This window comes from Neoarius graeffei, chromosome 11, assembly GCF_027579695.1.
Source record: "Neoarius graeffei isolate fNeoGra1 chromosome 11, fNeoGra1.pri, whole genome shotgun sequence".
NCBI lineage: Eukaryota > Metazoa > Chordata > Actinopteri > Siluriformes > Ariidae > Neoarius > Neoarius graeffei.
In genome coordinates this window covers 46,082,397-46,105,896 of record NC_083579.1, presented here as the reverse complement: position 1 = coordinate 46,105,896, position 23,500 = coordinate 46,082,397, and the positions used below count along the sequence as shown (strand labels likewise).

The following is a 23,500-nucleotide window of genomic DNA, read 5'->3' as shown; positions in this document are numbered from 1 at the left end:
TCGGGACATTGTTATGAAAACAATCATCCTTGTGATGATAAGTCCACTTCACATCACAGCAACCAGGCATACATTATTTTCCTATAACAGCACAGCCTTGGCCCTGTGATGACCTGGCGACTTGTCCAGGGTGTACCCCGCCTTTCGCCCGTAGTCAGCTGGGATAGGCTCCAGCTTGCCTGCGACCCTGTAGAACAGGATAAAGCAGCTAGAGATAATGAGATGAGATGAGCACAGCCTTGTTGTGTTTAATTCTACTTTCAGTGAATAACTGAATAAATGAAAGCATTCTGTTCCACAGCTGTATTGCCATGCAAAAAAAAAAAAAAAATTATCAGACTAGTCATTATGTATGACAGTAACTGTATCAAGAGGATTAAACCAATTGTGTACATAAATTGTTATTACTCAGAATGACAATGTAAACAATGTATGCAATTACTTCACCATTTGGCTTTCACCAAAAGCCTGGATGAGCTTGATAGTTCATCAGGTTGACATTGAGAAGATTGTTGGGTTTGGGCAGATCGATGGTTTGATTTAGGGCAAGGCCAAATTTCATCATACTCATCATGTGTTTTTTATATCACACACCAAAATTGCATGACGATGCATTTACCAACATATTCACACATCTGGAAGGATGCAGAATACCCAATAAAAGGCCTTTATTGGATGGCCAGATGAAGGACCACAGCACAACAGGCTGATGTCAGACTGCGGGGCAGCAGCCAGGACTGTAAAGAGCTCTATATCTCAGCCAAAAGAGCTCAAACCTCACCCATTCTGTCAACACAGAGCCAATATATCGGGGCCTGGTTAAAGAAAAAAAGAGTGAAGTAGAGAAAGCAAAAGAGAGACAGAAAGAAACAAACCTTTGGCATAATTGCAGCCCATGTGAAATGAACTCAATGTTCTAAATGAGTTCTTCTAGGGAACATACACCTGGTACATGTCCAGTCCATGTTTTTGTGTTAAACCACTTCTGCAGCTCTCAGTGTTGTTTCTTGGACTCTTTCTTTCTGACCCCTCTCTCTCTTCTTATGGTTGAAAGACGTCTCGCCTTTCCTTCAATTGTCAAGTGCTGATGAAAACCGGATCTTTTCTAGCAAAACATATGCATACACATCCTGGTTACACATTTCATTTGTTTCAGCATTTTTCCCTCTGATGGGTATTTAAACAATAACTACCACCCACCCTCTCTCTCTCTCTCTCTCTCTCTCTCTCTCGCTCTCTCTCTCTCTCTCTCTCTCTCACACACACACACGGTACACATACGTACAATGTAGTTGAGGGTCTTCATACAGTACTGCATGTGTTAATCTAAACCATGTGTGTTAACATACACCCACAGGAAGTTTGTTTTTTAAAGCTCTTTTTTCTATCTTAATGTTCCTGTGGTGTATATAAGAAAATATGTATGTACAAGACCATGTACACAGTGCTTTGCATAAGTATTCACACCCTATCCCTATTGCTTGTCTGACTAATGCCTTCTGTCTTCAATGGGATGGTCAAAGTTCAGGATATTTTTTTCCACAACCAAACCCTGGTTAATACTTTTCCAGAACTTTGTCCTGGACTTGTTTTGATAGCTCCTTGGACACTTCATGATGCTGGGTGTATAAGTATGTTCTCTCAAAAACTCTAGGCTCTTCCAGGAACAGATGTGATTAGATTGAGATCATGTGACATTTTAACTCCACATAAGTCAACTCCATTCAACTAATTATGTGACTGCTGATGGGAATTGGGTGCACGACAGCAAGACAAGCTTGGGGGTGGGGTGGGGAGGTATTTTTCAAGGTTTTTATCTGTAAATAATTTTGCAAACTATATTGACTTTTCAGCTGCTTAAAGCTAGACAGCCTTTCAATTTCATAAAATTGGTGAAATTTAGTTCCCTCTGAAATTTGGTCATTGTGATATATGTTTATGTCTGTAATATCTCACAAAACATCAGGCCATTCTGTGGCTGAGAAGTTATTTAATTTGAGGGGATTCCCTAACAAATAATGTGCATGAAATCGCTCACTTCACGCAGTCAAGCAGACAGAGGAAGTCCATGTACGCATGCGCAGGTTTACCTTTGACTGTGCACTGACAGTTACATCATTCTGTTGCTAAACGAACAGCTGATCACATCAAGGTGCTCGCTAACCGCCGATATTTATTAGTTTGGTCCTGCGCTTCCTTTCCTTCGCAACATAACGTCTTTTCTTCTCGCTTTCTGTTACTGTAGTCGGTCTTTCCAGTTTCATTCGCACACTCACGTCCTCCATTTTTCTCTCCTGTTTCAAATTTGTATCCCACAATGTCTTGCGCAAATAGGGAAAGCCCACCACGTGATGCATGACGTAGTATCTTGAATTGGGTCATGGTGAAGCAGGAAAAAAAACAGAGAATTTAGCGCCATGTGGTCCTAATTTCATTAATTGTTCTATTGTTAAAAAAAAAAACTAATAAAATTGGAAGTGTGTGATTCAAATTCAGGAGCTTTTGGTCCACTAAACAAAAATAATTGGGTGTCGGGGAAAATTCTTTTTATGATCTACACTTGAAAAATCTGAAAGGCAGTCTACCTTTAATTATTTTGGCCATTTTGTGTAAAGTCATAACATATAATCCAATGAAGTCCATTTCATTTGCAAGTTGTAACATTAAAAGTAGGGAAAAGTTTCAGGGGGTGAATACTTATGCGAGGCACAATGTATATATGGTTTTGCACCCCCAGAGTCACATTTATATTTCAGCAGCACAGCTAATTTGTTTGCCATTTTGTAACAAAGAGGCTGTTAACATGTCTAATAGTTATTTACTTGTGTGTGTGTGTGTGTGTGTGTGTGTGCATTTCAGGAGTGTGTAAACCCATGCTGCAATGCAACTACCTGTACTCTCAAAGAAGATGCTGTATGTGCCCATGGACAGTGCTGTGAGGACTGCAAGGTATTCATTTGATCTGTGTCTGGCTCGGTCTTGACTCACTCCCTACTCCTCCTCCACACACTCATTCTCAGAGAAAAAAGTGGAAAGCGTGGAAAACGCATTCTCTTTGCCCCATTAGTGAGCGCAACATGAATTGTCATTTATACTCCAAAAGCACACGCCGAATTTCCTCCAAGGGTTTCAGACACATAAATCAGTCAGCATAGTTCACTGACTGAACGAGGACAGAAATACTGAGCCGGCTTACAATCAGCCATGCTTTTTGGCTGGCAAGGCCACACACATATCTTTGGGATCATAGCTTGGCTGACATAATTTGGCATACATTGTGTTGACTTAATCATTCATGCAAAAATATATTGGAAATCAAATCCAACACTGCTGTAAAGTCTCTGGTTTCTTTGTTTTTGCCATTACACTTGTAGTTAGGAAACACTGTGCAACTCTTTGGGTTGTCCCATTGGTGCCACTATTGTTATTTCAGCAATGGGTGACACTTCCTCTTTGTCCATGTGTTTTGGGTTTTTTTTTTTGGTTGGTTGGTTTTTTTTTTGTGCTTGTGTGTGGAGGGGGTGTACTCCTGCTGCAGATTGATTTCTTTTGTTTCCAGTTGATTATATCTGTTTCTTAAAATATATTGAAATCCACGGTCAAATAAAGTTCTTGAAAGTCTCGTAAACCCTAAACTGATTGCATGACCATTACAAGCATATATTATCATGGAAAAGCCCAACAAAACCTATAAACATCTCAGCATGCACTAGCAGCCTTCAGATGATCTCCTCTTATATGTATGTTATTGTATGATAAATGTATTGTATGATATTATTGGCAATAGTCATTATGGTGGACTTGAAAAAGTAATGTATAGGATTTGGGGAAGATACTATGTTTTAAGGGCAGCACGGTGGTGTAGTGGTTAGCACTGTCGCCTCAAAGCAAGAAGATTCTTGGTTTGAACCCAGTGACCAACAGGGGCCTTTCTGTGTGGAGTTTGCATGTTCTCCCCATGTCTGCGTGGGTTTCCTCTGGGTGCTCTGGTTTCCCCCACAGTCCAAAGACATGCAGGTTAGGCTAATTGGTGGCTCTAAATTGACCGTAGGTGTGAATGGCTGTTTGTCTCTATCCATCAGCCCTGTGATGATCTGGTAACTTGTCCAGGGTGTACCCTGCCTCTTGCCCATAGTCAGCTGGGATAGGCTCCAGCTTGCCTGCGACCCTGCACAGGATAAGTGGTAATGGATAATGGATGGATTATGTTTTGGTATTTATGGCCCTTTTCCACTATCCTTTTTCAGCTCACTTCAGCTCACTTCAGCTTACTTCAGCCCGACACGGCTCACGTTTTGACTACCTCAGAGCAGCACGACTCAGCTCGCTTCAGCCCTACTCAACACCCAAAACTTGCATGGTTTTGGAGTGGGGCTGAAGCGAGCCAAACCGAGCCAAGTGGGGCTAGGGGTGTGAGGAGACACTCCCCTGTGCACTGATTGGTGAGGAGGAGTGTCCTCACATGCCCACACATGCCCTGCAAGCACGCTGGGATCTGTAAACACCGTAAACCCGGAAGAATAATAATTGCGAATTACGAGAATTTCTGAAGCCTTATGCGCCTCGCCTCATCTATACGCTCTTGCCAGTATCTGTTGGCGTTGTCGGTGACAACAAGCCACAGCACCAAGACCAGCAACACTAACGACTCCATGTCCTCCATGTTTATTGTTTACTATCCGGGTCGTGAGACTACCACTTAAAAGGTCACTGATGTCACTGTTTGCGCCGCCTAACGACATCACGTGACGTCCACCCACTTTCGCTAACTCCACCCAATGTGTCCACCCACTTCCAGCCAGCATGGTTCAGCGCGGTTGTAGTCGAAATGCAACTCCAACAGCCCCACTCAGCTCGACTCAGCCCAACTCAGCACGGCACGGCTCAGCCCAACTCAGCCGCGTTGGTAGTGGAAAAGCGGCATTAGTTTCTTTTTGGGCTGGTATTGATTGGTCATTGGACAGCTTTTGAGACAGATACCTCTCAACTCTCTCTCTCTCTCTCTCTCTCTCTCTCTCTCTGTTTGAAGTTGAAGCCTGCTGGAACACCATGCAGAGAGTCGAGTAACTCTTGTGACCTGCCTGAGTTCTGCACTGGTTCAAGTCCTCACTGCCCAGCGAATGTCTACCTACACGATGGGCATGCATGCCACACAGTTGATGGCTACTGTTACAATGGCATCTGCCAAACCCATGAACAGCAGTGCATCACACTCTGGGGTCCAGGTTAGTCTCTGAGCAGAGCTTGCATCTGAGCATGTTAAAAGACCTATACATTATTGCTGAAATTTGCTGTAGGCCCTGTTAAACCTCAGTTTGTACTACAGGTGTGCATAAGTGCAGTCCTTAGTAATATTGCTAATATTAGAAGCACCCCCTCAGTTGGGTCCAAATGACCCTTTTAATCCCTGAAACTCCATCAGCAAGACCTGGGAGATCTTGGTGGCATCGGCAACCCTTGATGTAAAATCTTGATGTCTTTCATTTCATAGCAGATATTTTCACAGCCAGGATCTGATTACAAACTGAATTGATTGGTCTTATGACCATTTTGTTGTGGCATGTAACTATCCAACAACTTGATAAAAGCATGACATTTATTCATGGTGTGAGAAAAGCATACAAGATTGCAAGATTGTAGCCATAGCACTGCAGTAGACTGGTGACCTGCCCAGGCTGTACCCCGCCTGTCACCTGAAGTCAGCTGGTATTGGCTCAATCTCACCCGTAACCCTGATGGATAAATGGTTTAGAGGATGGATGGATGGATGGATGGATGGATGGATGGATGGATTTTAGCCATCTTTAGGCAGACAGACTGACTTCCACCACAGTTCCTTACCAATTTCCATTCACATTTCTCCTTACTAATGTAATATGGTTTGTGATTTTTGCAGGAAGACATTGTAAGCAAGATTAAAAAGTAAATAAAATCATTTCCATGTTCTTTTTGTTAAAATATATTTATGCTTTCTTAAAGGAGATACCCAGAACCATGGCCTCACTTTTTGTTTATAAATGCCTTGAGACCTCAAGAATGGCACAGGAATAGTTTTAAGCGTGAACAATAAATCTAATATAGTAATTTTTACAATTAAAATGATTCATATAGGTAGCGGTCTGAGTGAATGACCTTGACATCTGTGACGTCACCGTAGGAAGGCTATCGATCTCATCGCCATTTTCACTATACTAAAACACAGAGTTGACTGCAACTTCGATCCTCCATTTTGAGCTAAGTTATCGCCATGCCATGTAGATGTGTTGCTGGCCGGTGCAGCAACACGACAGAAGGTGGATTTACGTTGCATTCATGGCCCAAGAATGTTCAAACTGCAAAGATCTGGACACGTTTTGTGAGAAATTCATGGGCACATTGGGTGCCTACGAAGTGGTTTCTCATCTGCTCTGCACATTTTACTGAAGACTCGTACAAGACCTCTGATCTGTTGAGGAGCGTTGGCTATAAGCCCGTATTAAAAGAGGGTGCAGTGTCAACAATTAAAGGAAAAGAAAACTACAAGAAAAGGAAAGTAAGTTCAGTTGCACCAGTTCTCCTGGAGTGTGAGCCGAGGGTTGTTGCTAAAACCCGGGACAGAATGGGATGGGACATTATCGCTCGGGTAGTGACCTCCCTGCGGTTGTTGCTAAAACTGGTGACGTCCCGTCCCAGGTTTTAGTAATTGCCTGAGCTGAGCAGTAATGGCGGAGTACTCAGTATGGAGAAAATGGAGAATGAGTGGACCAGCCGTCTGATTTCTCTGCTGGATATGCTTGCCTCAGCAGCAATATCTCGCCCTTACGTGGAAGAAGCGAATGAACGGAGAACTGAACAAACAACTGAAAGTCAGATTGTTTCAAAACAATCAGCCGCAAGGTTGGCCTTCAAGAAGCGAGAAGACAGACAGGTAAGCTGCGACTCTCATTTGGATACAAAACAACAAAAACAACAACACTCGTTGTTTACCTGCATTTAGATTAATACATGTAACTTGTATTGTGTTTAAGTTACCGGTATAAGATTATTTAATTTGCTTCAGAATGTGATTGTCTCAGTTCATCTGATTATTTAATTAGCCTTTTACGTTTTATCAGTGAAAATGCATGCATGTACATGTATGTTGCATAAGTTATAACACCTCTCCTGTTTTAATGAGAGTCAACCCACAATCAATGAAGTCAAATCAGTCTTAGTTGAGCAAGTCGGTAACAGTATTTCTTACTTTCACCATAATTTTTTATTTATATGACTTTGGTCTATAGCTGTCAAAGGCCTCGGCCTTAAAACCGGTTCCTGCTGTGATGTCACACGCTCAGGGCTGGCTGGCTCAGCGGGGCAGCTCAAATGCTAACTTTGCGGTTAATTTTAACTCTCAAAAATATATTTTTTAATTCCCATTTATGCAGCATACAAGAGTCAAGGATGGCGATACTATCCACTCAGAAATGTATTTAAAAATAAAGGTTCTGCGTATCTCCTTTAAAGTTAAGGTGCCATTGTATGTTCTAGACATACATACAAATAATAAAAATTTAAACACACACACACATTTGGATGCTTATATCATTCATGCAATGGAAGTGTTGTCATCCTCCAGATGAGTTTTTACTGTAAAATGCAGTCATTATGAGACAAATTGATGTAATGTTGCTCATCTAAGATCCAAATCATGCAGTGTTGTTTATTCCACATGGCTACTAATGTGACACAGGCCACAGTTTGAGACATGTTTAAATATCATTGCCTACTGTCTGTTTTGAATTCAAAAATGGACCAAAACAAGATGTGTTTTTGGGCCACTCTGAATTAAGGACCAGAGTTGACTGTATATTCTCTCTCTCTCTCTCTAGGGGCCAAACCTGCCCCTGGTATCTGCTTTGAAAGAGTAAACTCAGCTGGAGATCCTTATGGCAACTGTGGCAAAGATTCCAAAGGCTCCTTCGCCAAATGTGAAGCACGGTATCCCTTGTTCACAAAACACACCATACAGCCATATTTTTTTTTTGTTTACCACATAATTCCATATATGTTCCAGATGCTATTTCATAGTTTTGATGTCTTTAGTATTGTTCTACAATGTAGAAATTAGTCAATGGAGAAAATAGTCAAAATACAGAAAAACCATTGAAAAAGTACTGTAGGTGTGCCCAAACTTTTGACTGGTCCTGTACTACATTTCAGGAGATCCTGCAGTTTTCAGAACTTCATATAGAAGAAAATGTCAAACGTTCACATGTGAAGGGCTTTCCCAGGCCATGGCACATATAGAAAGTATAAGTGTGTTATTACATGAATGAGCGGTCAAATGTAAATTTAAAAAACAACAACAACAGCAACAACAACACACAAAAGCACAAATGGGATTGTATTGTGACAGATGTGTAGCATGCCTCATGGAGTTAGTGTGGATTATAACATTAATTCAAACTGAAGCATGTACACTATATTCTCAAAAGTGTGTGGACCCATACAGTATGTGGGTCTTCACCCAACCTGTTGTGACAAAGTTGAAAGCACACAATTGTGTAGAATGTCTTTGTGTGCTGTAACATTACATTCCCTTCACTGGAACTAAGAAGCCCAAACGTTCCAGCAAAACAGTGTCCCTGTGCACAATGTGAGCTCCACAAAGACATAGTTTGCCAAGGTTGGAGTGGTAGAACTCAAGTGACCTGCACAGAGCGCTGACCTCAACCCCACTGAACACCTTTGGGATGAATTGGAATGCTGAATGCACCCCAGGCCTCCTCATCTAACTTCACGAATTCTTTTGTGACTGAATGAGCACAAATCCACACAACCAAGCTCTAAAATCTAGTCTAGAAAGCCTTCCCAGAAGGGCGGAAGTTATTATAACAGTGAAATCTGGACTGGGGACTTTCAGCAAGCACATATGGTTATGATGGTCAGGTGTCTACAAACTTTTGGCCATATTGTGTATGTTCTGTGATACACGTCACTTGAAAAGGCTTCAGAAATCACTGGGACTAAGTCTTCACCTAAAATATTCTTGAACCAGGAAGAGAATTTTTATCCTCTATGCTGTCTGTTCAATTCAAGTGACTGCTGGAGTCTTGTGCTTTTAAAGAAGGAAAGAATTTTCAGTGGATGTCTAGTAATTTATTAATGTTATCTTTCTCACAGCACATATAACCATCCTGCCAAAATATGGCAACAGACATTGGAGATCATCTTGTAAATTATATAATATATTTAATGTCTTGACTTGTGAGATTTTAAGTCATTTATAAAAGACATCTTTCTCTCCCAGAGAACATTTGAGAGAGAGAGAGCAACAAAATGAAAGACAAAGCATTGTTTGTTCTCTGGTTTTCTCATATATTGATCTCTGTGTGTTCTACAGAGATGCTAAATGTGGTAAAATCCAGTGCCAGGGTGGTGCCAGTCGACCTGTAATTGGAACCAATGCTGTTTCCATAGAGACCAACATCCCCCTGCATGAAGGGGGACGTATCCTCTGTCGGGGGACACATGTATACCTCGGGGATGACATGCCTGACCCAGGACTGGTGCTGACTGGCACCAAGTGTGCTGAGGGCATGGTACGGCTCTGTAGAGCTTTCCAGAAATGTTTCAGTCACAAGCAGAGTCAACATTTAATCAGCAGAGTCGATGTTTGAAACGAACATGTACTCAGTGTCTGTTTCTCTGTGGATTTTTCCTCTCCATTACAGATGTGTTTGAACAGACAGTGTCAGAATGTCAGTGTGTTTGGAGTGCACGAGTGTTCAGGGAAGTGCCATGGCAGAGGGGTAAGTAACACTAGCATATATTGACAATCCAGAATGTTCCTTATATAACCTGCTTATAATTCTGAAACACGAAATGGTCTTTGCCTTTGGTATATGATTGAGTGCAGAAGTTTACAAACTCCTTGGTTATTCAGTTTTTAAAAAAAAAGCAAGAGAAAAGTGTACCTTTCTTTTACAATTTACAACATAAAATATGTTGCCTTATTATGGTTTTCTGTTGCAAACCTTTTACAACATGGTTTACTTATCAGAAAGGTTTGTATCCCCATAGATATGGTCCAGTTAATTCATATATTTGTCTCATTATGGGGTCTAAGCCTTAATAGTAAAAGATAAAACTGTTTTAACTCTTAAGCAGTTTGCTGTGAGCAGTCAAGATAGATGGATAAAGACAACCATTATCACAAGACCTAAAAACAAACAAACAAAAAAAATACTGAACAATTCAACATTTTGAATTTTGAAATATTCAACAGTACAAACCATAATTATGAAATGGATGATGCATAAACACAAAAACACTAACGACTGGAAGAAAAATAACTGAGAAAGTGATAAAGACTTTCACATAAATCTAAAACAAGCATATTTTAACATTCACTTGACCAGTTTATTAGTGGCAATGAAGGAAGCTCTGTAAAATTCATATTAAAGTATGTAATGCCTTATTGTAATACTTTAAAATGAATATATATCATTAGTAATTACCAAAATAAATTAATAAAGCAGGGGGGAAAATAATATTAATTATTTGTTATTTTATTATCAAGCACAAAACTATAAATAAATTGCAGCTTCCAGATCCTGGAAAAAGGCAGCCTTGCCCCAGGGCTGATCTCGCATGACGTCATGCATGGAACCCTGGTTATCTGGGTCATTTCGGTTCATCTGAGTCCGTGCTTATTTACTCACTGAAATTGGATATTGTTGTTGGAACCTTGGCGGCACGGTGGTGTAGTGGTTAGCGCTGTCGCCTCACAGCAAGAAGGTCCGGGTTCGAGCCCCGTGGCTGGCGAGGGCCTTTCTGTGCGGAGTTTGCATGTTCTCCCCGTGCCTGCGTGGGTTTCCTCCGGGTGCTCCGGTTTCCCCCACAGTCCAAAGACATGCAGTTTAGGTTAACTGGTGGCTCTAAATTGACCGTAGGTGTGAATGTGAGTGTGAATGGTTGTCTGTGTCTATGTGTCAGCCCTGTGATGACCTGGCGACTTGTCCAGGGTGTACCCTGCCTTTCGCCCGTAGTCAGCTGGGATAGGCTCCAGCTTGCCTGCGACCCTGTAGAACAGGATAAAGTGGCTAGAGATAATGAGATGAGATGAGAATGAGATGTTGGAACCTTACAAAAATAGTGATGAGAAAATGCTGTGTTGTGTTTGGATGTTCAAATTAATATACAACATGACATTCAGTTCACAAATTTCTGAGAAATTACACTAATCTAAAGTGACAGTGGGTGAGGGTTCAGGCAGATTTTGTGTCATCTACTATTAATAAATCTGATTCATCAGGTGTTCATCACCACCAGAATGACCACATGGGAATTATTGGAGCAAAAAAGAAACCCATTTATTTAATAAATGACATTTGATCTGACATTTGGACAGTTCATCGATTTCACCCTATTATCGCCTACTTCATATTTTCTTTCAGTAATTACACTGAATAAGTGTACATTTTAAAGATTATATTTCTGCATTTATTGAGGTACATGTAAATATTTCCCTGTATTTTGCAGTGGCCAGCTTAGAATAAAAATCCACAAACAAATCTGTGTTTCCAATTCTCTCTGGCTGGTGGTGCACTATCAGCGGTAAGTGGGACTGTGGTGAACTGAGTGAACTGGCAGTTTCGCGTCTTGGGGGGCTCGAAAAGATAACCATTTACTCTGGAATATCCTTGATAATCATCTGCCCCTTCATCCAACATATAAAAAATCCCAATCACTATCAGAATTCTCTCCAAAACGTGATTCCATATCGAGATTAGTCTAACCACTGCTGCGCACAGAAACGAAATTGATACCTGGATTGTTACACATGTGACATCACACACCCCTTTGGGATCTTCTGGTTCAGTCTCGGCAGATTCCATGAAAATCAGCTGATTTTATTGATTTTCCACTAATTTATGGCTTTTTGGATCAGCTATGGTTCGAAAACATGGTCAATCAACATACTGATTGTTGCTTTGTACAAGGAAAAAAGTGTGGTTTAGGGGCATTACATACACTTTAAATATCATCATTTTGAAATAAGAATATGGTGCAGTGGTTAAGAAGAAGAAGAAACCTTTATTCGTCACATGCACACTTCAAGCACAGTGAAATTCATCCTCTGGATTTAACCCATCTGAAGCAGTGAACACATGCACACACACCCAGAGCAGTGGGCAGCCCAGAGCGCCCGGGGAGCAGTCAGGGGTTCGGTACCTTGCTCAAGGGCACCTCAGCCCAAGGCCGCCCCACGTCAACCTAACTGCATGTCTTTTGGATTGTAGGGGAAACCGGAGCACCTGGAGGAAACCCACGCAGACACGTGCAAACTCCACACAGAAAGGCCCTCACCAGCCGCTGGGTTCAAACCCGGAACCTTCTTGCTGTGAGGCGACCATGCTAACCACTACACCACCGTGCCGCCCATACGGTGGTGTAGCTCTGTTGTCTCACAGCAAGAAGGTTCTGGGTTTGAACCTCGCAGCTGACTGAGGTCTTTCTGTATAGGCTTTGCATGTTCTCGTTGTGCCTGCGTGGGTTTCCTCTGAGTGCTCCAGTTTCCTCCCTCAGTCCAAAGAAATGCAGATTAGGTCAACGGACTACTCTAAATTGCACATACCGTAGGTGTGAATGTGAGTGTGAATGTTTGTCATCTCTGTGTTAGCCCTGGGACAGACTGGCAACCTGCCCATGCTGTACCCTGCCTCTCGCCTGAAGTCAGCTGGGATTGGCTCCAGATTCCCCCACGATCTTGATGGATAAGCAATATCAATAATGGATGGATGGACTTACGTTTATGTTTCAAAACATAAACCTTTCATAAAATATATCACCAAGCTTTTGAATGTTCAATTCTGATTAGTTAGAAGATTAATTTGCTGACAACAGGTTTGATAATAGTGCTGCAAGGTTTATATTAAAGTGCTTGTTCTTTATATTATTTATATTGTTGCGCAATTACAGTCTTGTTTCTATAGTAACAATTCATGCAGGGACTTATATGGCAGATGCTCCACATAACATAGTTAAAATGTGTGGGCTCTTGAGTGGCACAAAAGAAAATCATTCCCCATATTCGGAGATCATGAGTGTGAGAGTAGATTATGCTGCAGTTGTGTGCCTTCTCTGGCCAAAAGTTCAAGAGAGCAAAATTGACCCTGCTCTCTGGGTGGGAGAGATTTCTGTCTCTCTCTCTCTCTTTCCTCTGTCAGTCACAACAATACGAGCCAATCATGGGCATCTGTAAGCTCATGTACAGTATGTGGAAGGAGGCAGATAGTGCTGGATGATGTAGCTTTACATGTCTGAGAGGAAGCATGTGTTAGCATTCACTTTCCCCAATTGGTAGCTGTGGTATAATAGAAGAAAGCTGGCTAGTGGGTGGGAATTGGCAGGTGATCAAATAGGGTAACTCCAGTGTACTTCAGTAATAAATGTGGATGATCCAAAAACTCTGGGCTGCTATTTCAATAAAATAAAATATTGCTGAAGTCTTTTTAACTACTACACACATCTAGCTATGGACCAGAGAAGCACCACTCATGAAATCAGTTTGCCAGGTAGGAACAAGTTGACAAAAAATCTACTATGATTTCCTTTTGGGTGGCACGGTGGTGTAGTGGTTAACACTGTCGCCTCACAGCAAGAAGGTTCTGGGTTTGAGCCAAGCAGCTGATGGGGGCCTTTCTGTGTGGAGTTTGCATGTTCTCCCTGAGTCTGTGTGGGTTTCCTCCAGGTGCTCCGGTTTCCCCCACAGTTCAACGACATGTGGTTAACATGGGGTGGTCTTAGGCTGAGGTGCCCTTGAGTGAGGCACCTAACTCCCAGCTGCTCCCTGGGCACTGTTAGCATGGCTGCCCACTGCTCTGGGTATATGTGTGTGTTCACTGCTTCAGATGGGTTAAATGCAGAGAGGAATTTCACAAGTGTATGTGTGATGAATAAAGTTGTTGTTGTTCTTCTTCTTCTTCTTCTTCTTCTTCTTCTTCTTCTTTAAAACATGGCACTTTCTCACTTTCAATCTCATTGCAGTAAAATGTTCTGCAACGTACAATCAAAAACAGATCAGAGCTGCACCTAAACATTGTTGCTTCCCTGTTAGAACCACATGCTCCACTAGCTTCCAGCAGCTGCCGTGTTAACTTTAAATCAGTCTTCATTCCCCCAGTGCAGTTAAACCACTCATATTTAATAGCTTTATTTATGTTCTACTTAAAGCACCATTCATCATCATTTGGCTCAGATGTACACCAACGTTTTCCAGCAAAGCACTGAAATGGGAATACTATACATCCTGGCCAAGATCTGCCCCTGCACTGTCATCCACATCCCAAGTTTCCCCTGGGGGTTTTATTTACATACGGTTTCATTTATTACTTCTTATTCCACTTTCAAAAGCAGGCGTATGCTCAGTGTCAAAGATGGAAAGATTCTGTGTTTTCTCTCTCTAAGCTAAGACAGATGAGACACTTGCTACAATCTTATAGCAACTTTTTTTGTTTCTGTGTGTTGTTTGAACTAAAGGGTTATTGTTGACAAAGTGAATTAGTGTCGGTTATGATTAGTCATGTGTGATGGGATGGAGTGTAGCAGTTGAAACAAACTGAAAACTGTTCTTGGACTCTCTGATCATGATGTTGGTATGGATCAGCAGATACCAAGATATAATGATGTTAGAGTGTCTTTGTATTTGTGTTTCTTTATCCCTGAATCCACAATCAAGGTCACTGGTCCTAGCTAATGAGTAGTGCTTTTCCTCAGATATAGAAAAGTGTGTGTGTGTGTGTGTGTGTGTGTGTGTGTGTGTGTGTGTGTGTGTGTGTGTGTGTGTGAGAGTGTGGTGCACTTTAACTCCCTATAATTCCTTTCTCGGCACTGACATACACATACCCATTGTGCTGTGAAATTCTTAATTGCAAGTTCCCAAGCTATAAAAATATAGCAAATAACAAAAGACACAAAACACATAATGTACACAACAGTGCAGGACAATAAAGAACATGAATGTTATTAACATCGAATGTTAATGAATGTCTGAAATACTCCTGTAAGGAGGTTATGTTTTCTGTGCAGTTTTTTTTCTGTTTGTCTTTAAACAGGATTCCGCAAAACCTACCGATCCTATTTCCATGAATCTTGGTGGAAGGGTATAACATGGGCCAAGGAAGAACCCATTACATTCTGGCACAGATCTGAATCATGGGGTGGATCCACGAATTTTGTTTCACTAACGTTGCAAGATACAGCATTTGGCCTTTGTGGAAGTGTGCGCTCAACAATGTCAAACATCTTAAAATCCAGTAGATGCCAGTAAAGTTAAATTCTGACAAAACATAGCCAATGTAGAAATACAATGACTCCGTATCACAATTCACATTCACGGGTAACAGTAATCCTCTGGGATACACATGTAGGCTCGTTGCACAAATACAACCCCAATTCCAAAAAAGTTGGGACAAAATACAAATTGTAAATAAAAACGGAATGCAATAATTTACAAATCTCAAAAACTGATATTGTATTCACAATAGAACATAGACAACATATCAAATGTCGAAAGTGAGACATTTTGAAATTTCATGCCAAATATTGGCTCATTTGAAATTTCATGACAGCAACACATCTCAAAAAAGTTGGGACAGGGGCAGTAAGAGGCTGGAAAAGTTAAAGGTACAACAAAGGAACAGCTGGGGGACCAAATTGCAACTCATTAGGTCAATTGGCAATAGGTCATTAACATGACTGGGTATAAAAAGAGCATCTTGGAGTGGCAGTGGCTCTCAGAAGTAAAGATGGGAAGAGGATCACCAATCCCCCTAATTCTGCGCCAACAAATAGTGGAGCAATATCAGAAAGGAGTTCGACAGTGTAAAATTGCAAAGAGTTTGAACATATCATCATCTACAGTGCATAATATCATCAAAAGATTCAGAGAATCTGGAAGAATCTCTGTGCGTAAGGGTCAAGGCCGGAAAACCATACTGGGTGCCCATGATCTTCGGGCCCTTAGGCGGCACTGCATCACATACAGGCATGCTTCTGTATTGGAAATCACAAAATGGGCTCAGAAATATTTCCAGAGAACATTATCTGTGAACACAATTCACCGTGCCATCCGCCGTTGCCAGCTAAAACTCTATAGTTCAAAGAAGAAGCTGTATCTAAACATGATCCAGAAGCACAGACGTCTTCTCTGGGCCAAGGCTCATTTAAAATGGACTGTGGCAAAGTGGAAAACTGTTCCGTGGTAAGGCGAATCAAAATTTGAAGTTCTTTATGGAAATCAGGGATGCCGTGTCATTCGGACTAAAGAGGAGGACGACCCAAGTTGTTATCAGCGCTCAGTTCAGAAGCCTGCATCTCTGATGGTATGGGGTTGCATTAGTGCGTGTGGCATGGGCAGCTTACACATCTGGAAAGACACCATCAATGCTGAAAGGTATATCCAGGTTCTAGAGCAACATATGCTCCCATCCAGACAACGTCTCTTTCAGGGAAGACCTTGCATTTTCCAACATGACAATGCCAAACCACATACTGCATCAATTACAGCATCATGGCTGCATAGAAGAAGGGTCCAGGTACTGAACTGGCCAGCCTGCAGTCCAGATCTTTCACCCATAGAAAACATTTGGCGCATCATAAAACGGAAGATATGACAAAAAAGACCTAAGACAGTTGAGCAACTAGAATCCTACATTAGACAAGAATGGGTTAACATTCCTATCCCTAAACTTGAGCAACTTGTCTCCTCAGTCCCCAGATGTTTACAGACTGTTGTAAAGAGAAAAGGGGATGTCTCACAGTGGTAAACATGGCCTTGTCCCAACTTTTTTGAGATGTGGTGTTGTCATAAAATTTAAAATCACCTAATTTTTCTCTTTGAATGGTACATTTTCTCAGTTTAAACATTTGATATGTCATCTATGTTCTATTCTGAATCAAATCAATGCCACACGCCCAACACGGGCATCACACAATAAATAAAATAAGTATTGATTGTCTCTAAGGTTCAGTCCTCTTTCTTTCCCTGTCGTGGCGTTTTCGCCTCTTTTCCTCATTTAGAGCCTGTCTGTCAAAGTCAATCTTACAGCTGACACTTCCAACTAGATCCCTCCATACTTATCTGTCATACTCAGCATTGCACCAGGACTGGAGCACACATCCACGTTTTAGAATGTACTTGATTGTATCTTTATACCGTAATAGAGGTCGACTGACTTTCCTTGAACCTTCATCCAGGACTCCATACAGAAGCTGCTTCACTGGGCGATCTTCTGGCATACGTGCAACATGGCCTATCCAGCGGAGTCTGTTTCGGATAAGAGTGGTTTCAATGTCCGTGGCTCTTGCACGATGCAATACCTCGTCGTTTGTGACAAAGTCATTCCATTTAATATTGAGTATTGATTGAAGATGGCGTTGTTGTACGGTTCTAAGGAGATTTGCGTGTTTACGATAGAGAGTCCAGGATTCGCTCCCATATGTCATCTGGGGGATGATGCACTGGTTATACACCTTGAGTTTTGTTTCCGTTGTTAGGGCTTTACAATCGAAAACCCTTTCCCTGAGCCGTCTCATTGCGCTTGATGCGGTTTGAATCCGTGCAGTGATTTCCGCATCTAACCTGCAGTCTTTAGTGACGTAGCTACCCAGATATTTAAAGCGGTCTACTCTCCGCAATTTCTGTCCATCAATATGGAAATCAACTTGATCACCAATACTCATTGTTTCGGTTTTCTTGATGTTGATACAAAGGCCCATCTTCTTTGATAGACTACTGTAGGCAGACAACAAACACTGTAGACCTATTCCATCAGTGGAGAACACTGCAATGTCGTCTGCATATTGGGCTTCTCTTATATAGCTGGTGAGAGTCTTGGTCTTGGATTTCAGTCGTCGCAAGTCAAAGAGGTCGCCATCGTATCTAAAGCAAATTTTGATGCTGTACTGTGAACCAATGTCTTTAAAAGCCAAGAGCAGCATAATAGCTGTGTAGATACCGAACAGAGTAGGTGCAAGTTTACAACCTTGCTTAACACCATTGTTGTATTCTATTGGTTCAGACAGTTCCCCATCAATGCACAGTCTGGCATGTACTCCTGAGTAGAGTTTCTTGATGACTCGGACAAATTTGGGAGGGCAACCGAGCTTGTGTAGGATCACAAAGAGGAGGTCTCAGTTAACGCAGTCAAAAGCCTTAGTGAAATCAATGAAGGCAATATGTAAATTTTGACGCTGCTCTCTGCATTTTTCCATGATTTGTCGCAAAACGAAGATACTGTCGATTGTACTTCTTCCCTCTCTGTAGCCTGACTGAGATTCAGGATAGACACATTCTGCGATACATTTGAGACACTGCAGCAAGATATCGGAGAATACTTTGCCAACCACACTCAGCAGAGATATACCACGGTAGTTACCACAATAACTACGGTCGCCTTTTTTGAATATAATGCAAGCAATTGCATCGATCAGGTCCGCAGGTAGGCTTTCTGATGACCAAAAGAGGTTGAAGATGGTGCAAAGGAAGTTTATCAGGGTGTATCCACCATTCACTAGGATCTCTGGAATTATTCCATCTGGACCAGAGGTCTTCTTGAGTTTCGTGTTTTTGACAGCCTTCGTCACTTCATCCATGTTGATTGGGTCATCAAGTTCTACAGTGACTGAGCGCTGTTCCAGCTCATCCAGTATGTTCGGATCAACTTTGGTGGTTTGGTTTAAAAGCTCGTCAAAATGCTCAATCCATCTGGCCTTGATGTTGTGAGGTGAGGAGAGCAGTACTCCACTTTTCGATTTAACTGGATTTGGAGTTTTCGGCTTTGGACCATAGATGGCTTTAATGGTGCAGTAGAAATCTTTGAGGTTGTTCTCTTTGGCATATTTGTCCACTTCGTCTGCTTTACGCTGAAACCAACTGTTTTTGAGACTCCTGATCATTTCGTAGTGCAGCTCTATCACCATCCCGTCTCTTGTCTTTGATGAGAGCCTGAATCACTTCAGCTTGATTGTCGAACCAGTTCGCGCTTCTTGATTTCTTTTTACCAAAAATATGGCTCGTTGCACTTTGAAGAACTTCTTTCAGAGCATCCCACGCTACCTCACATTCAGGAATATTTTCATTCAAGAACCTTTCCAGTTTTTCTTTCTTCTCTGCATTAATTGCAGTATCCAGTCTAGGCGGTGGTCTTGACCCTCTTTTCTTCTTTTTTACCATTATTGAGCATTTACATTTAAGGAGCTTGTGATCTGTGAAACAGTCAGCTTTGGGATCAACCTTGACTACATTTATGAGGCACCTAGCTTCTTTATCGGCCAGTATGTGGTCTATCTGATGCCAGTGTTTGGATCGCATGTGCTGCCAGGTATTCTTAAGATGGTTTCTGAGTTGAAACATTGTACCCATATAACTGATAGTTTGAAATGGGTGCAGAACTCCAACAGCATCAAGCCATTGGCATTCATTTTGCCAACTCCATATTTTCCGATGACAGATGGCCAGGATTCCCAATCTTTTCCAATCCGGGCATTAAAATCTCCCAAGACAATGATATTATCACCCATATCAACTATACATTCCCCAAGCTTCTCATAGAAGCACTCCTTCTCAATTGCAGATCTTTGCGTTGTGGGGACATAGACACTGATAAGTGTTAAATACTTCCCATCTAGGAGTTGAATGCGGACGGTCATTAATCTGTCGTTGACAGGAACTGGGATAATGTGACCCAATTTGTTGACCCAGTTTAAACATTTGATATGTCATCTATGTTCTGTTCTGAATAAAATATGGAATTTTGAAACTTCCACATCATTGCATTCTGTTTTTATTTACAATTTGTACTTTGTCCCAACTTTTTTGGAATCGGGGTTGTATAATACACAAAGCAGTCGTCCTGGAGCACTCAGGGACAGTGATTTCAAAATATATATCTTAATGTGAAACAAATTGGTGGTTGCGGTGTATATCATAAGGCGACTGTTGTCCTTGCCAGAGGTCTACGCTTTCTAAATGTCCTAGTCTGTGGTGTGTGATGTGTGTGTTGTTGAAATGAGTGATGTGATGGAACAGTTCATGGTCTCATAGATGCAGATGGATGTGTGAGTGTGTGCCCATAAAATGAAGATAAAGGAACTTATGACTGATCGGAGATCCTATTCAGAGCCCGAATTGCTTTTGGAAAGTAGCTCCCCCTGGTTTTTTATGTAATCAGTTTTGAAAAAAGAAGCTCATCACTTTTATGAAAACACTTTAATTTATAAGGACTTGCTTGCTGGTCCTGACAAAGTAAGATAATCCTGTTTTTTTTCTGGTTTTCCTGTATAATCAGGACATAATGGTCCTGACAGTTCTCTCACACACACACACACACACACACACACACACACACACACACACACACACACACACACACACACACACACACACAGCTGAGACACATTACCTCCTGAAACCCCCAGGATTCTTACTGAAGACTGAGATGAAGAATGACCTGTCCTTTGTATGTTTTAAACATCACTGGCTGCTCTTAAGCCTCTCACCATGACCAAGGAAACGCATGAAGTTCTGAAAACACACATCAAATGCATCGGAATATGCTGATTTGCACTTTTAGTCAATGCAGATGTTCAGACTTCATCAGTCATTAGTGTGGTTCATCATGGACAGCTTGAAAAAATACCACTGTCTATATGCTTTACAAATAAAATGTGATCACGTCACTGTTTGGTCTTTCCAGTGAACATTTGACTTAAAAGTCAATTTGAAAATGGCAGCAAATTGATTAATGAAATGTTAGTGAAGTATAACAGCCTATAGAGGATTTATCTATTTGTGCTCTGTCTGTATGATATCAAAGGAAATATTGACACCCCCCCAAGAAATTAAATATGTTTATATTGAAATACTTGCGATATGTTTAACAAATCGGATGCTATTTTTTCGTCGTTGTTGCTGTATTTTTGAAGTAAGCGCTTATGTAATGCTGACATCACAGGGGAACCATGCAAATGCTAGTACGGTTAGAATGGCGTTCAATAAGAGAAAATTTTTCAATAATCTTGCTTATAAGAAATAATGGTCAGGTGTCACTTAAAGCTCTGAAAAGCAAAATAGCAAGATCTTATTTCACTCACCATTTTCCAATATATTATTAATTGTCAGACAAGGATGCAGGAATCAATGTTCAGGACACCTTTGCCTGCTAAACTGCTGCTATAATAATAATAATAATAAGAAGAAGAAGAGCGGCATGGTGGTGTAGTGGTTAGCATTGTCGCCTCACAGCAAGAAGGTCCTGGGTTCGAGCCCAGCGGCCGACGAGGGCCTTTCTGTGTGGAATTTGCATGTTCTCCCCGTGTCTGTGTGGATGTGCTCCAGTTTCCCCCACAGTCTAAAGACATACAGATTAGGCTAATTGGTGGCTCTAAATTGACCGTAGGTGTGAGTGTGAATGGTTGTTTGTCTCTGTGTCAGTCCTGCGATAACCTGGTGACTTGTTCAGGGTGTACCCCGCCTCTCGCCCATAGTCAGCTGGGATAGGCTCCAGCTTGCCTGCGACCCTGTAGAACAGGATAAGCGGCTACAGATAATGGATGGATGGATAATGATAATAATAATAATTTTGAGTATAGCTTTTAGTTTGAGTATAGAGTATAGTCCCATGGGGGAAGCCATGGCCAAATGGTTAGAAAAATGGCCTTGGGACCAAATGGTTAGAGAAATAGCCTTGGGACCAAAAGGTTGCTGGCTTGATTCCCTGAACTAGCAGGACTGGCTTAAGTGTCCTTGAGCAAGGCGCCTAGCCCCCAGCTGCTCTGGCAAGAGTGGTGGCATACCTTATGTCTGATTAGCCAGAGAAAAACTAATGATGTGATTATCAGTTTGGGGAAGAACCTGGCCATAACTAACTAATAGTTTTGAGTATAGTTTTCGAGTTTGTATGTCTGAGAGAGTATTCTTCTTATTTATACCACAGCAATTTGCCAACGCCTTTTAGGACATTGGAGTTTGAGCTCTTCTTGCACTTTCTCAGAAACATGCAAGGTTTTTTGTCTCAGTAACCTGAAGAGAGAGAAACCAGGGAAGCTGGTGATGGAGTGTCTGAATATAGCTATTATAATGTAATTGATAACAGGAGACTTTTACAAAGCACCTACTCCCAAGACTCCTTCCATAAACATTAAATAAACATCTAACATAAAACCTCATATCAACAATTAGATGCTTTTCTTTGTTAAACAACACATTTAATTTTTTGATCAATTTATTCGGCTATTAGGCTTAGCTTACGTGGAGCATCTGCCATACAAGTCCCTGTGATTGAGCTGTTACTATAGAACAATAATGTATTAGAAAGAGCTCATTAATATAAACACAGTCAACACAAATGATTTGACTGTCATTAAGGTGTGATGGCATAGCATGCAACACAAGTATGCTGCTTAAAATTCCAGCACCCTCAGTGTAAAATGCTTTCCTGAGTCCCTTGGGTCATATTAATGAGGAATCCAGCATAGGAGTCGTGGAGACAGCAAACGCTGGACTACATGTTCCAGAATGTAATGCAGCTGTATGGCCCAGTTGCAACAAATCTACTCAGAATTTAATGATAATATAAATCATTTGGCATACAGTGATTTGTTAAAATTGGTATCCTCGTTGTTCAGGGTGGATTATTTTCCTTTAACCCCAGTCTGCTTTGTGTTTGCAGGTCTGTAATAATAAGAAAAACTGCCACTGTGAAGCTCATTGGGCACCACCATTCTGCGAGAGGGCAGGGTTTGGTGGCAGCATGGACAGTGGACCAATGAGATTAGCAGGTACCGTAGTGAACAGTTATTACCGTATATGCATACTATACACAATATGTGACCTTTAACTAGCAATGCACTGAATCTTTTTTTTTTTTTCATTTTCAAACCCAGTAATAGAGCTGTAAGAATTAAAACCTAATACTGCTCTGATTCTTAGTAATCCAGAGCAACTGTCTGGAAGCTTCTGCTGTTAAACGTTATGTGAAATGTTAAATGAGTGACAATGAAGTGCTGACAAGTTGAGCTTTATGTTCACTGAGAGAACTGTGTCGTGTTAGTCGACTCCACACTCTTTCACGACATGAAATCACTCAGTGCAATGGATCAGAAAAATAAATCAAATCTGATCCAATACAAATCCAGCATTTTCAAGTATCAGTATCAGATTCGTACTTCCCTATATGTAACGAACAAGAAACTTTAAGTAAGCATTTTAATTCTCATGTTTAGTCATTAAGCCGATCAGTATTTTACCAGAAATGTTTGCAGTGTGATAAAAGTCCTGCATATGTCCATAAAATGGAATTAATTGATTATCCATGATGTGCGTATATATGGACATGCTTAAAGTTCCTTATGCTCTCTCAGCATGTAATGTTTTCGTATCTGCAAAACTAAAAAAAAAAAAAAAACAAGAAAGACTAAGGATTTCTTGTGCAAATGAACTGTGACTTGTAAATCAGTCCACCACTGACCTGGC

General features: G+C 41.2%; 1 protein-coding gene across 1 annotated transcript in view; it reads left to right on the top strand.

Moving 5' to 3' along the window:
- Positions 1-23,500, top strand: part of LOC132894337 (disintegrin and metalloproteinase domain-containing protein 12-like) — a 234,502-nt gene that overhangs the window by 195,158 nt on the left and 15,844 nt on the right. The window contains exons 13-18 of the mRNA XM_060934018.1: positions 2,860-2,949; positions 5,030-5,225; positions 7,851-7,959; positions 9,365-9,563; positions 9,696-9,773; positions 22,698-22,806. Coding sequence (XP_060790001.1) covers positions 2,860-2,949; positions 5,030-5,225; positions 7,851-7,959; positions 9,365-9,563; positions 9,696-9,773; positions 22,698-22,806 — 781 coding nt within the window. The remainder of the gene's footprint in view (positions 1-2,859; positions 2,950-5,029; positions 5,226-7,850; positions 7,960-9,364; positions 9,564-9,695; positions 9,774-22,697; positions 22,807-23,500) is intronic.